General features: G+C 39.8%; 1 protein-coding gene across 2 annotated transcripts; it reads left to right on the top strand.

Annotated features, from left to right (window-relative positions):
* Positions 1 to 772: 772 nt before the first annotated feature.
* gapdhs (glyceraldehyde-3-phosphate dehydrogenase, spermatogenic) lies at positions 773 to 12,341 on the top strand. 2 transcript variants are annotated; one of them, XM_015403661.1, is made up of 11 exons: positions 773 to 867; positions 6,853 to 6,912; positions 7,235 to 7,331; positions 9,611 to 9,717; positions 10,140 to 10,230; positions 10,328 to 10,446; positions 10,533 to 10,614; positions 10,713 to 10,864; positions 10,951 to 11,113; positions 11,194 to 11,291; positions 12,198 to 12,341. In XM_015403661.1, the coding sequence occupies exons 2-11, from the start codon at positions 6,884 to 6,886 to the stop codon at positions 12,265 to 12,267; spliced, it is 1,008 nt and encodes a 335-aa protein (XP_015259147.1). In that variant the 5' UTR covers positions 773 to 867; positions 6,853 to 6,883; the 3' UTR covers positions 12,268 to 12,341. The 2 variants fall into 2 exon arrangements, with proteins under 2 accessions (XP_015259147.1, XP_015259148.1); XM_015403662.1 differs by lacking the exons at positions 773 to 867; positions 6,853 to 6,912; positions 7,235 to 7,331 and adding an exon at positions 8,190 to 8,308.
* Positions 12,342 to 12,884: the final 543 nt, after the last annotated feature.

The raw sequence follows: 12,884 nt of genomic DNA, 5'->3' as shown, positions 1-12,884 counted from the left end.
GCATCTAGTGGGTGTAGTGCTTATAACATTTGTATTAATGTAGCAAAATTATGCTTTTCTCTTTTAACAATGAATTGCTCTTATCAGCACGGATGCTCACATTGAGCATAAAAAAAGGGCATGCATATTGCATAGCACCAATGACACCTGACCAATTGTGTCCCTACCAAAGTTCAAATCAAACCTACGCCCTTGCATGAAAGAATAACATTTGTTATTGGCATGAGCGGGGAGGATATTACCATAAAGCTTGCTCTGAAATTGATGCACTCATCATCATCATCATCATCATAATGATAGTGGTGGAGAGCAGTGAGTTGCACTACAGGGATTCCCCATGTTCCACCACTACTGTACGCATCCTGCCTCACGTAGCCTTTCTGTCTAACGGCCCTTATATAGGATGTAAAGTAGGAAGAAAAACAAATAGATTTTCACGTTTAAATTGTGATAACATTTGTAACACACTGAAAAAAATTATGCAACCGTTTTTCCTGCATTTACTTAATCACATTTAGTTACTTTAACTCCTTTTTTGTACCTATTAACACGGTAGGACATAAAACAATTATGTTAAAGTAACTAATAGATGCCCAAATCTGTATGTTTTGATCTTTTTATTGAATAATATGTCATCAAAGCACATCTCTCTGTTTTTTTTCCTTGTGATTACATTCTGTGAACGCCATACAAACCAGACCACTTTGGTTATCATCGCTCTGTAGCAGCTCAGAGGCCGTGAGGAGTCCCTCGTTCAGAATGGATCCTGGTGGTGTGACGTCATGTCGCTATGGAGACCAGGCGTTATAAAAGCTGAAGTCAGACCCGCGAGCGGCGCACACTGACTCAAGCAGCATCAGCAGTGAGGTGAGTGAGAGCTCCGCCGTATAAGGTTTACGCTCTTAACGTTAGTCTAAACTATATATATATATATATCGATATTCTTATCAAACATTCATCAAATATTAATATTAATCGCTTTCCCCGCGGAGGCTGTACCTCCATCACGGAAGCTACAATGGCCTTGCTGCTTTTGCCGTCCTTTTTTCAAGGTTAATTAATCGGGTGTTTTAGTCTAAAGACGACATTCGTGGTAGATGAAGGGAGTGGAGGTGAAGTTTAGGTGTTTTTATATATATTTTCTTTCTAACCCGCTCTGTTTGCAGTTTGCTTCTGAATGATGCCGTCAGGAACGCAGGGAGAAGGGGAGGGGATGCGCAATGGCCTCCTATTCTCGAAGACACTTTATGACACAGCTGCATCCTGTAACATTGGCTCTAACAAAGCAGGGAAAAAAGCACATTGGAAATTCCTTTTACTTTTAAAATAAATTCTTGTTAATTCTTGCTCTTTTTAAACGGAAAGGGTTGCAAATTTTGCGACTATCGTGACTTTTTAAGCTCTCCTGGCTGCATCTGCGGAAGTAGACAGGACTCCATGTTATGTAATCCGGTTCACGCTGTGTCACAGTTTCCTCTGTGAAATATTCGGATACTCTTTCCTTAAAGGGGGAATGAGGCCGATGAAAAGCTTCACATTATTCATTTATTACAGTTGTGCATCATGTCGAGTGATAAAGCTGCTTCTGAGGTGAATAAACGAAGCTACGTGCCTTCTGTTCCCTTCATGATGAAAGTCTGACGTTTTACAGCGGAGGGATGGATGGGATCCGGCGGTTATAGGATTTAACGGCCCGAATGATGAGGAGATCATAATGTGAACGGTTTAGTTCAGCCTAGCTTGAGAGAAAGCGTAGTGATACATCACTGTGGTGCGTCGTTAGGACGGAGGAAAAAGTGGCGCAGTGGCGCATGATTCTGCCGCAGTTTTACACACTGGACGGACCTGTTGATGAGGCCTTGTTTTTTTTTTGTTTTTTTTTTCTCAAAGCATTTGGGCAAAATTAACTGCATTAAACCGGACTGTATTAAGCACTTATGCAAAATTCTAACATATATATTCGTAGAGTCACGTGACAGTTTACAGGAAGACGCAGCGGGATGAAGGTCATCGTTTGAGGATGATGAAGGGCACAGCAGGCCCACAGCTGCTCCGCTGATGCTAATCAACATTTTAATCCCAACCTGCTTTATATCACATTGTAAACGGAGACACGAACCGCTCCAGTTCAGTTCAAATTGCTTTTTAAGTAAACGTTATAGATGGAAGAACATTAGCATTAGCTATGACCTAGCTAGCTTCTATTTCTGTCAAAATCAGGTATTAGCATTGTTTTATTACATATATTTAATCATCTTTCGTGAATATTTATGCATTTAATTATCTAAGCAATCTATTTTACATTTTCTTTTCTATTTTGGAATGTTTTCTTCAAAATCTGATGTTGGCTTATTCTGCTTGTCATGCTCATGAGGGTTATTCTCATTAATAAAAATACTTCATGTTAGCTCATCCAGCTTATAGCAGCTATTTAGAAAAGGTTACCAGCTGACAAATACCTTCAAACTTCTTATTACTCTGTTACTCAAAGTGAATAACGCTTCCCAGCGAGTTTTTGCTGGACTGTCAGCAAGATGAAAGATTATTGATATTTTTTTATGCTCACAGAAAGTAAAATTTTGTGGGATCCCTCATTCTCAATAAGATCGCATAGTTTTTAATACAAAGTGCAAATTTTATATTTCTGTCAAAACATACAGTTTTGATTTGAAGTATTTCAACTAACACTTCTAAAACTGAGGTATTTTTTTTTATTGGGAGTGTGATAGTAGCAGACACCCCACATGTGGTGCAATAAACCATCAGGGAAGTATATAGCTTTAGCTTCCCACTTTACAGCTTTCACAACGTGGCTCTCAGATATATTTCCTGCTAATGGTCATTTGCATACACGAGTCACTCATTCTTTCTGGCGTAATTGCGAGTTATTTCAAGATTAACTCAGTTTTTCCCCCCTGAATAGTGGTTTGGTTGGTATGAGTGTCCCCCTTTGAACATACAGCTTTGTGGGAGAAGAAGAAGCATTCAGAATGACTCAGCATTCTCTGCTAAACGGTCACCGCTTTTAGGAAATGAGCCATCCCACATGGAAGAAGGTGCACACATGCTGCATGCTGTAGACAGGAAATGGGAAAGTCTTAAGATTTAGCAGTAGAATCATGTGACACAGACTCTTATATATTATAAGCAATAAAATACCAGAAAAAAATCACATTGTGTGGGTGTATGGTATATAACCTTCCTTGCTTTATAAAGCATCAAGGTAAATGTATGTTGTCACATTTCACAAGTTAAAATAGCTTATGACAACTTTGTGCTGTTACATTGTGCCAGTTCATTTTAACCTATATTTTTAGTTGCAGTACAAGTTTGTCTATGTCTGCATGTTTTAGACAAGTGATGTGATGAAGTAGAACATTTGAATGACTTGTTCAAAGCAGCAGAGAGATGTATCTAAGGTGACATCGTCATAATACCAGGCACACCCCTGGAAGAGGAAGTGATTGAAACTGCTAGTAAAAGGAAAGTTTGTTTTATTGCACAAGAAAAACTCCAGAAGTTGGTGCTAAAAAGACACAGTAAGAGGCGTTTAAAGAGGAACAAACATCACCTAATTGGATATTCTGCAATATCTCTGTCCAATCGACCCACCGCAGTGGAAAAACACTGAGGGTGTGTCGGAGGAATAGGAAGCTGGGGGAAGGTTTGAAACACCAAGGGCAGACCAAGGAGGAAGGCTGGGGGGTGGGGCACTGTGGTGAGGATACACTCAGAGAACTTGCTCATATTCACCAAATGTTGTAAAATCTCTAAAATAGGATCTGTATGCCTCATGTCTTTCAAGGCATTTGCATTAAATTACAGACCAATTAATGCATTTTGGAAAAAAAATCTGCAGAAATACATCATTGCATAATACTTACAAGTTGTAATGCAACCTGGTGTATCTGTCCTTTTTTGGTAGTCTGGTTATGACACATCCTTCCCCCCAGTGGTCCCTGCAGTGCAACTTCAAGAGGAAAATGGGTTGAAGTTAGGGGGAGGGGAGGGTTTTTAGAAAACAACAGAATCAGACAAAGAGTGGCTGATCTGGTTAAATCTGGGCTAAGGGGGTCGACCCTGGGCGTCTGCATTTTAATGATTATGTCTGGGTTTGGGGACATGAGAGAGGTCAGGTTTGAAAGTCATGATTCAGACAGGAGAGAAAGAAATTGATCTGAATGTTTAGGGGGTATCTGTCTGATTAACCTTTAATGGTAATTGCAGCAATACCCATCCTATGATTCACTCTGATCCAGGCCTTTGCATTACGTCCTTTCTTTAAAAAACGGCTCCTGCTTTCAGCTTTAGCATCGATACCATAAAACTTTATCTAAGCTTCCTGGCCCGCCTTTATCATTAGATCTAAACTGAAGGTTTCCCCAGATACGGAGCTTCTGGAATCTTCTCTCCTTCCTTACTAAGGAGATAAAGCAGTAACAGGTGATATCTCACAGGAAAAGCAAGCTCGTGTTCAGCCTCTATCCTGCTTTCTTACTGCGTCCTCTCCTGACATATTAATGAGTGGCAGCAGATTGTGAGCTCCAGCCATCAATGTGTTACCTCCCTGCTCTCCACTGCACAATGGGTCCTCTGTAAGCAGCTTTTCAGTATAAGTGCAGCCTGAATACCAGACTGTGGATAATGGCACCTACGCTTATAAAGACGCAGCCCTGGAGCCATTTTTATCTACTTCTTGATTAAAAGTTTGTTTTAATGTGTATAAAAACCTCATTAAAAATACACCAATTATTTGTTTTTATTTTGATAAAGATGTCTGTCTGATTCAGTATCTCTTTATCATTTATTTCCATTCGTGCATCAAAGCATTACCCCCTGTTATTTGAATTTTATTTGATTTTTAGGAGGTTAAACCATCAGGAATAAAGCCTTACTTTTTCTTTACTTTTAGATTATCTTTAAAGGTAATTCTGGCTGCAAATAAAGCAGATAAGTCATAGTGACATGGTGAGTTATGGCTTGAGAACCTGGACTGCACATTTACCTGATAAAGTGATCATTGTTTGTTTGAGCCTGAGTTGCATTGACTGAATTTAGTTGAAGAAACGTCTTTTCTTTGAGACCACTTCTCCTTTGCAACTTCCATCCTCTTTCTTCCCTCCCCTCAATTGGCCAATCCCTTAAACAACCTCAGGCTAACACTAAATGACATGAATGGGATTGTTTTGTCGAGTGTGTGCAGGTTTACATACATGACTTGCCTCGACATGTCAACCCATCGGGAAAAGTGATGAAGTTAGAAAAACTTTCCACAGCTGGAGTCTCCTATATTTGGAATTCAGCTCCAGCTGATCTCCTCCATCAGCCTTTGCTGCTTCTTGTTCAGCAGACGTTTCGACCTGCTTAGAGATGCAGAGTGGACCACACTGTTGGATCATTTGTCAGCAGGGCAGCCATTTTGTTCTGGGTAGCCAGGGCAACTGCTCCTGTGCAGAGAAAAGTGAGAAGCTAGCATGCATGGATGAGAGGCAGCTGATTATAGGAGGAAGAGAGCTACCTTTCAACTTTGTGAACACAAAAAGTAGAAGCACATAAACCCCCCCCCCCCTCCTTAGCTGACCTTGTATACCAGATGCTGGTTGCAGAACATAAAATGGCTGCTCTGCTTTCATAAAAAACTCACATAAATCATAATAAATAAACAGATCATAAGGACCCTTTAAGATGAACCAAGGTATAGTCATTCACATCAGTTCAAATGATACACTAGGGTTCTCCAAATATGTACTGTGAGCAGTAATGTTGGGTTCTGAGAGATAAAATTAATTGTAATCTGGTTATTCCTTCAGTCTATTTAAAGTTCTCCCACAATGCATTTCAGCGGATTGACAGCTTGTCCTCAAGCCCCAACACACAACAGATTAGGAGATTAGAGCAGTTGAAAATGACCAGGAGCCAGATCCTCCCTACCTGTTCCTCACAGACATATTTAGGAAGTTGAAGACACACTTTATCAGCAGCATTTTGTAAACAAGTATGGTTTTCTCCCACAGAGGCACCAGTCAGATTTTTTTAGGGACATAACTGTCCTTAAACTTGAGCAATAAGTGCCTCTTTTGTTGATTATTTTCATTATTATATATGATGATTGTAACATGCTCCATGTTTTAATCACATGAAGTTGGTGTCTAAAGACCCAATCTGAGTCCTTAGAGTGTTTAGGCGTTTGGGGTAGAAAGACACAGGATTCATCCTAAGGTACAAGCGCTACATAAAACAGCGAGGAGAAGCAGAGAGAAAATGAGGTCAAATAGTTGTTGCAGAGCCAGACGCTCCTCTCTGCTGAGTTGGAGGACACATCTCCCTGCTGCGTTACATACCAGTCGCTTTCTCCCGGCCTTCTGGATGCTTTGTTTCCTAAACATGTCCCTGCATGGAGCAGAACCTCCAGACCCAAGTTTACACGCCTGGGAAATATAAAATTTAATCGCCTGTATGTTTGAACGCTCCTCTATTGACGTTAACCTTTACGTTTTTTCAGCCCCAGTACCTGGGTTATAATATGGTTTTACATGTTACCTGCTCTAAGTGTTAATTTCTTTTATATTTGAACAGTATTACTCAGACTTGGTGAATTTTTCATGGTCTGTTGTAAAAAGCAGTGATTGCTGGTTTATAGCAACAAGACTTTCCAGTCTGACCAGATCTCTGACCTGGTTTAAGTTAACCGTTCTCAAAGCCCTCACCTATCGCTCTGTTTGTTTTGTCACCTCTAATGTTCGCTGTTGAAACTCAGTGTGCTGCTAAAATGGTGATGTTTTCCAGCAGGGGTCAGTTTACCTAAATTGTCAGGCGTCTGTCGTTTCTCACTGCCGTTTTTTTGTCTTGCAGGTAACTCCACACCCCCTAAGCAACAGCAACCATGTCAGACCTTTGTGTTGGAATCAATGGGTGAGTTCAAGCCTCATGTTTTATAAACACTATGGTCATTTTCAACTGTTTTTATTTTCTCTTCTTAAAGCTATGCATGAATTGGTGCCCTCTGACACTACTTAGGAAGGTTCTTTGATTTTTACACCAAAACAAGTATTTCTGGATTCAAATGTTAGGTTTTCACAAAGTGTGATGCAAATTTAGCTAATGAAACCTTTGATTTATTGTTTGTAAGGATAAAAAAAGAAGTCTTTCGGTATAAAACACAAATCTTCCTTCCTGATTTCCTTTAGACAATTATTTAGCAGCTGTTAAAATCACTTTCTCTCCCTTTCTGCAGCTTCGGTCGCATCGGCCGTCTGGTCCTGAGGGCATGCCTCCAGAAAGGCATCAAAGTCGTCGCCATCAACGACCCCTTCATTGATCTGCAGTACATGGTCAGAAAGCTGCCTCCTTAATTAGTTACAGCATCTAATTCTGATTCATTCTTTGGTTAAATTAGAGACATGGAGGGATTATATATCAAGCTGATCCAAGAAGTATAACACCACATTTCATTGTCTGATTGGAAACTTTTTTACCAGTTTGAAAAACTGGAATCAATTAATCTCAATTGGGATCTTTCCCCAATTTTTTGTTAGCTGAAGTAAAAATAAACATGAGTGTAGAACAGCTTCATCCTTCATCTTGTTAGTGGCATAAGCTTCCTGCAAAGTTTTGCAAACTGGAGACGTGAAGTAAGCTTCTAAGATTATTTAATTAATTTTGATCAGCTGTGTAAATAGATTATGTTAGTCTGAGCAAAGTCGATCATTAAAACAAAAATTAAACTAAATCTGTAAATAAACCACAACACAACTGCTAAAACTTTGCATTCAGACTAGGTAAAATTATCCCGTTGAAGCATTGAAGTACAAAATCTCAATTAGCTGAAGTTAAATCAGACTAACTACAGTAAATGTCATTTAGATCAGCTCTGTTTGTTTCTTGTTAATAATATTTGTATTTAGTAAACATATATGTGACCTTATCATTAGGAGTCGTATTGTTGTTATCAATACTGTTGATAATGGGTAGGTGTTCACTTAGTATTGCTAAAAATGAGATTAAAGGAAAGCTCAAACTGATAAAAGATGGAAGAAAGGTGCAGGGTGTCTAAGCTGTTATTTATGTGTCTAATATAAAACATAAAACGCACTGCCCATGTGTATCTGGGCTTCAAGTGTTTGTGTTTAGATCAATGTGTACGTTTATATGTAAGCTCATACATANAATTATTTAGCAGCTGTTAAAATCACTTTCTCTCCCTTTCTGCAGCTTCGGTCGCATCGGCCGTCTGGTCCTGAGGGCATGCCTCCAGAAAGGCATCAAAGTCGTCGCCATCAACGACCCCTTCATTGATCTGCAGTACATGGTCAGAAAGCTGCCTCCTTAATTAGTTACAGCATCTAATTCTGATTCATTCTTTGGTTAAATTAGAGACATGGAGGGAATATATATCAAGCTGATCCACGAAGAATAACACCACAATTCATTGTCTGATTGGAAACTTTTTTACCAGTTTGAAAAACTGGAATCAATTAATCTCAATTGGGATCTTTCCCCAATTTGTGTAGAACAGCTTCATCCTTCATCTTGTTAGTGGCATAAGCTTCCTGCAAAGTTTTGCAAACTGGTGACGTGAAGTAAGCTTCTAAGATTATTTAATTAATTTTGATCAGCTGTGTAAATAGATTATGTTAGTCTGAGCAAAGTCGATCATTAAAACAAAAATTAAACTAAATCTGTAAATAAACCACAACACAACTGCTAAAACTTTGCATTCAGACTAGGTAAAATTATCCCGTTGAAGCATTGAAGTACAAAATCTCAATTAGCTGAAGTTAAATCAGACTAACTACAGTAAATGTCATTTAGATCAGCTCTGTTTGTTTCTTGTTAATAATATTTGTATTTAGTAAACATATATGTGACCTTATCATTAGGAGTCGTATTGTTGTTATCAATACTGTTGATAATGGGTAGGTGTTCACTTAGTATTGCTAAAAATGAGATTAAAGGAAAGCTCTAACTGATAAAAGGTGCAGGGTGTCTAAGCTGTTATTTATGTGTCTAATATAAACACATATAACGCACTGCCCATGTGTATCTGGGCTTCAAGTGTTTGTGTTTAGATCAATGTGTACGTTTATATGTAAGCTCATACATATCGATTTATTTGTGCAAATATGTAACTGAAGTGGAACTGGGTTTAAAAATAATTTCTTGGAATGGAACAATATCAATTAGTAAAACCCTTGAATTTATCCTTTTTCATTTGCATGGAAACTTTGTGAGACAATTTTATTTACATGTCCTGCCCTGTGGTTTAGATATGTTAAATTGGTTCAATTTTTCTCAGATCACATTAAATAGAAAGTACGTAATTAATGTAATTGCACCATTTTCAATTCCTGAACTTAATATTCATATTTGTTCTCGTTATCTTTAATGCAGTTTGCATGAGTGAACTAATTAAAGAGATACACTTTATTATTATCTGTAAATAGACTTTAATTAATTAATGCACTTAAAATTACATAGTAGGACTTATTTATTTATTATATATATTTATTTATAATTCTCTGTTAGCTCTAGTTTTTTTTCTGAAAAGCAGATAAACATTCTGCGAGGGTCCTCTCACATTGACTCTGCATTTATTACCATTCACTTGTAGGTCTACATGTTCAAGTATGACTCCACCCACGGCCGTTACCATGGCGAGGTCTCCCATGATGGCGGCAAGCTCATCGTTGATGGCAACCCCATCTCTGTTTTCCAGTGGTAGGTAAATCTTTATGAATGTTCCGCAGGAAACATTATGTCTGCAGCTAAATCTTCAGCCTAGTAGAAACTAAAGCGTTGAACTTTATTTTACTCAATGCAAGAAATCTCTATCTTTAAATTGCCCCTGGCTGCCTTCAGGGTGATTCTGCAGCTGGTTTGTGTTTTTTAGAGCAGTTTTTGTTACTTTGATGTGTACGTGTGGATTCCTAGCGTTGGAGTGAAGCTTTCTGCTCCACCGTCTGTGGCAGCTGTTGCTTTAGCTCTTTGTTCTGCACAGTCTCATGTCTGATGATGGGAAAACTGGCCAAAGGATGGATGTAGACAAGACATTCTTGCTTCACAACCCACCAAGGATCTGAAGGCTAGACTATAGTGCAGGTTTAGTTTTTAACCATCTCCTTTCTGCTTGTTTGACCCAGTATGAAGCCTGCTGAGATCCCCTGGGGCAGCGCTGGAGCCCTTTACGTTGTAGAGTCCACTGGAGTTTTCCTCAGTTTGGAGAAGGCCAACGTACGGACACACAGTGAAATGAGCTTTTAAAGAATAACCCACCGTTTCTGGGATAATAGCCTTTCTAATATGCTATTTTACTTTGATTCCAACACAGTTCCACATCCAGGGGGGCGCAAAGCGCGTGGTTGTGTCTGCCCCCTCGCCTGATGCCCCCATGTTCGTCATGGGAGTGAACGAGGACAAATACGACCCGTCCTCCATGACCATCGTCAGGTAATGTCCAGTTTATATTAGTATCAACCTGCAGCATCTTTTTAAAGCCTTGCTGAGTGACAACATGTTTTCCTTTTTCCTCTCAGTAACGCCTCCTGTACCACCAACTGCCTGGCTCCTCTGGCCAAAGTCATCCATGACAACTTTGGCATTGAGGAGGCTCTCATGGTAAGGACTAAACTCTGATATATTACACTGCGTTTGCATGTGTTTAGCAGTTTTCTGTTTGCATGTTTCACACCATGTAACCATGTTGCCCTCTGCAGACCACAGTCCACGCATACACAGCCACCCAGAAGACAGTGGATGGCCCCAGCTCCAAGGCCTGGCGCGATGGCCGTGGCGCCCACCAGAACATCATTCCAGCTTCCACCGGTGCTGCTAAGGCAGTGGGCAAAGTCATTCCTGAGCTTAACGGGTACGTCGGTCACCGCTGCTGGACGAGTCAGAAAGTCTGAGGTATTCAGCAGCACGTCTAATATTTCTTCATGTGTGTTTATCTAGCAAGCTGACAGGAATGGCGTTCAGGGTGCCAGTGGCCGACGTGTCTGTGGTAGACCTGACCTGCCGCCTGTCCAAGTCTGCATCCTACGCCGAGATCAAGGAGGCCGTGAAGAAGGCGGCGCACGGGCCCATGAAGGGCGTGCTGGGTTACACTGAAGACCAGGTACGTCACAGAACCTTCAGCTGTCTCAGCAGCTCTGAAAACCAGACGTCTTATTAACCAGTGAGGTTTGGCTTTTCCAGGTGGTGTCCTCCGACTTCATTGGCGACACCCACTCCTCCATCTTTGACGCCGGCGCCGGCATCTCCCTCAACGACAACTTTGTCAAACTCATTTCCTGGTAAGTTTAAAAATATCCCCCATATTTATAACAATTTCTACAGGCAGAAGCTGCCGTCAGAGACTAGATTTGAAATGCCCAAAGTGAACCTGTATATGCAACATTTGTAATTATATGTCCTGATTTGAAAGTGATTTTCTCTCAATTGAAACTATTTATTAAAGTAAAACGGAGTAGAAACTTTATTTAATGGTTTGTTTTTATTTGCTTATAAACTACATTTTATTGCAAAGAAGATTTTCAGTTTGGCCACATCTGGGCCCTTAAGAAAGACCAGAGTAAGCGAACACAGACTCGCATTGTTACAAATGACTAGCAGCAAATGTACCTGCATGCCACTGTCCTTAATGGCCAGTAGAGGTTGTCCTATCCAGTAATACATGTTAATGACACTGGGAACCAGATGAACACATGCTCCTTAGGTAGAGAGCCAGAAAGCGAACACTGATGATGCCAGGCCTTTTTCAAACTGTGCTAATCTGGTTTCTAAAGCTAACAGTATCATGCACAGCTGTTACAGTAAACCTGTCATTTGTTTACACTTCCTATGGATGCAGTTAGTTTAATACAAACCTAGGAGTTTTGTTGCAGGTCATTTTAAATGATCTGTGCGATCTGTGTTCGATTGATCAGGTCTTTCTCAAAAATCTAAAATTCATATTTTGTTAAAACTAAAAGTGGAATTAGGTAACAATAAAATACAATTTAAGGCAAATTAATTTAGTCTCACATTTTTAAATAGAGTTTGAATTCAGTGAAAAATATTTTTAAACTAATACATTTAATTCTGGATGTTGTATGTACAGATTTACTCAGGGCAACTTCTGTTACCCAGAATTCATTTTCACACCCTGAAAACCAATCTGATCTGAAAACGGCTAAAAATTTCTTTTTGCTTCCTTCCAGGTATGACAACGAGTACGGCTACAGCAACCGTGTTGCTGACCTGCTGCTCTACATGCACTCCAAGGAGTAGAACCTTCCTGTCCTAAGAGACAGTGAGGAAAGGGACCACCGTTAACCATCGTATACCCCTCCCTTCTCTTTTACACAGAAGCCCCACCCATAGCCACGTCATTGCAGTTCCAAAGCCCTTAGCTCTACTACATACTTGTAGGCAGCAGCAGATGTGTATTTGAGTGTTTTGAGTTCATCTGTGTTTTCCTTTAATGACGAGGCGTCAGTTCGGTGAAAGTATTTGTGTCTGTGTGTGCCCCCCTCCACTGCGAAATTTAGATGTGCCATTATGGCTGAATACTATAACTACTGTATCCATCTCACTGTTAGTGTGATTTAAAGCTTCCTCACCAGTGGAAGGAGGAACCCGAGGGGCAGTCCTACTGTAACTCTGCTTAAGAATAAAGAGAAGACAAAATAAAGTTTGAAAAAAACCTAAACATCTCTCTCCAGATTCATTATTTAAGATAAATGGAACGTGTATTTTTTAATGTCAGACAAATTTTTGGAGATGGGTCCTTAAGTGGACTATGTCTAAGGTGAGGTAGACATTTATCGGTTTACTTTATTAGAAATATTGACTGAAAGGACACATAAAGTAGAGTTTAAAGGAAATACAGCGGCTGATGAATTTCT

Source organism: Cyprinodon variegatus, unplaced genomic scaffold, assembly GCF_000732505.1.
Source record: "Cyprinodon variegatus isolate N-32 unplaced genomic scaffold, C_variegatus-1.0 Scaffold1537, whole genome shotgun sequence".
Classification (NCBI taxonomy): Eukaryota; Metazoa; Chordata; class Actinopteri; order Cyprinodontiformes; family Cyprinodontidae; genus Cyprinodon; species Cyprinodon variegatus.
This window is presented reverse-complemented; position numbering and strand designations above follow the sequence as displayed.

What these genes read in the sequence shown, in the direction of transcription:
- gapdhs (XM_015403661.1), top strand. Translation starts at nt 6,884, where the DNA reads ATGTCAGACCTTTGTGTTGGAATCAATGG. An exon ending in TCCTCCATGACCATCGTCAG is followed by an intron (nt 10,447 to 10,532) that starts GTAATGTCCAGT and finishes TTTTCCTCTCAG; the next exon opens with TAACGCCTCCTGTACCACCA. An exon ending in GTCATTCCTGAGCTTAACGG is followed by an intron (nt 10,865 to 10,950) that starts GTACGTCGGTCA and finishes GTGTTTATCTAG; the next exon opens with CAAGCTGACAGGAATGGCGT.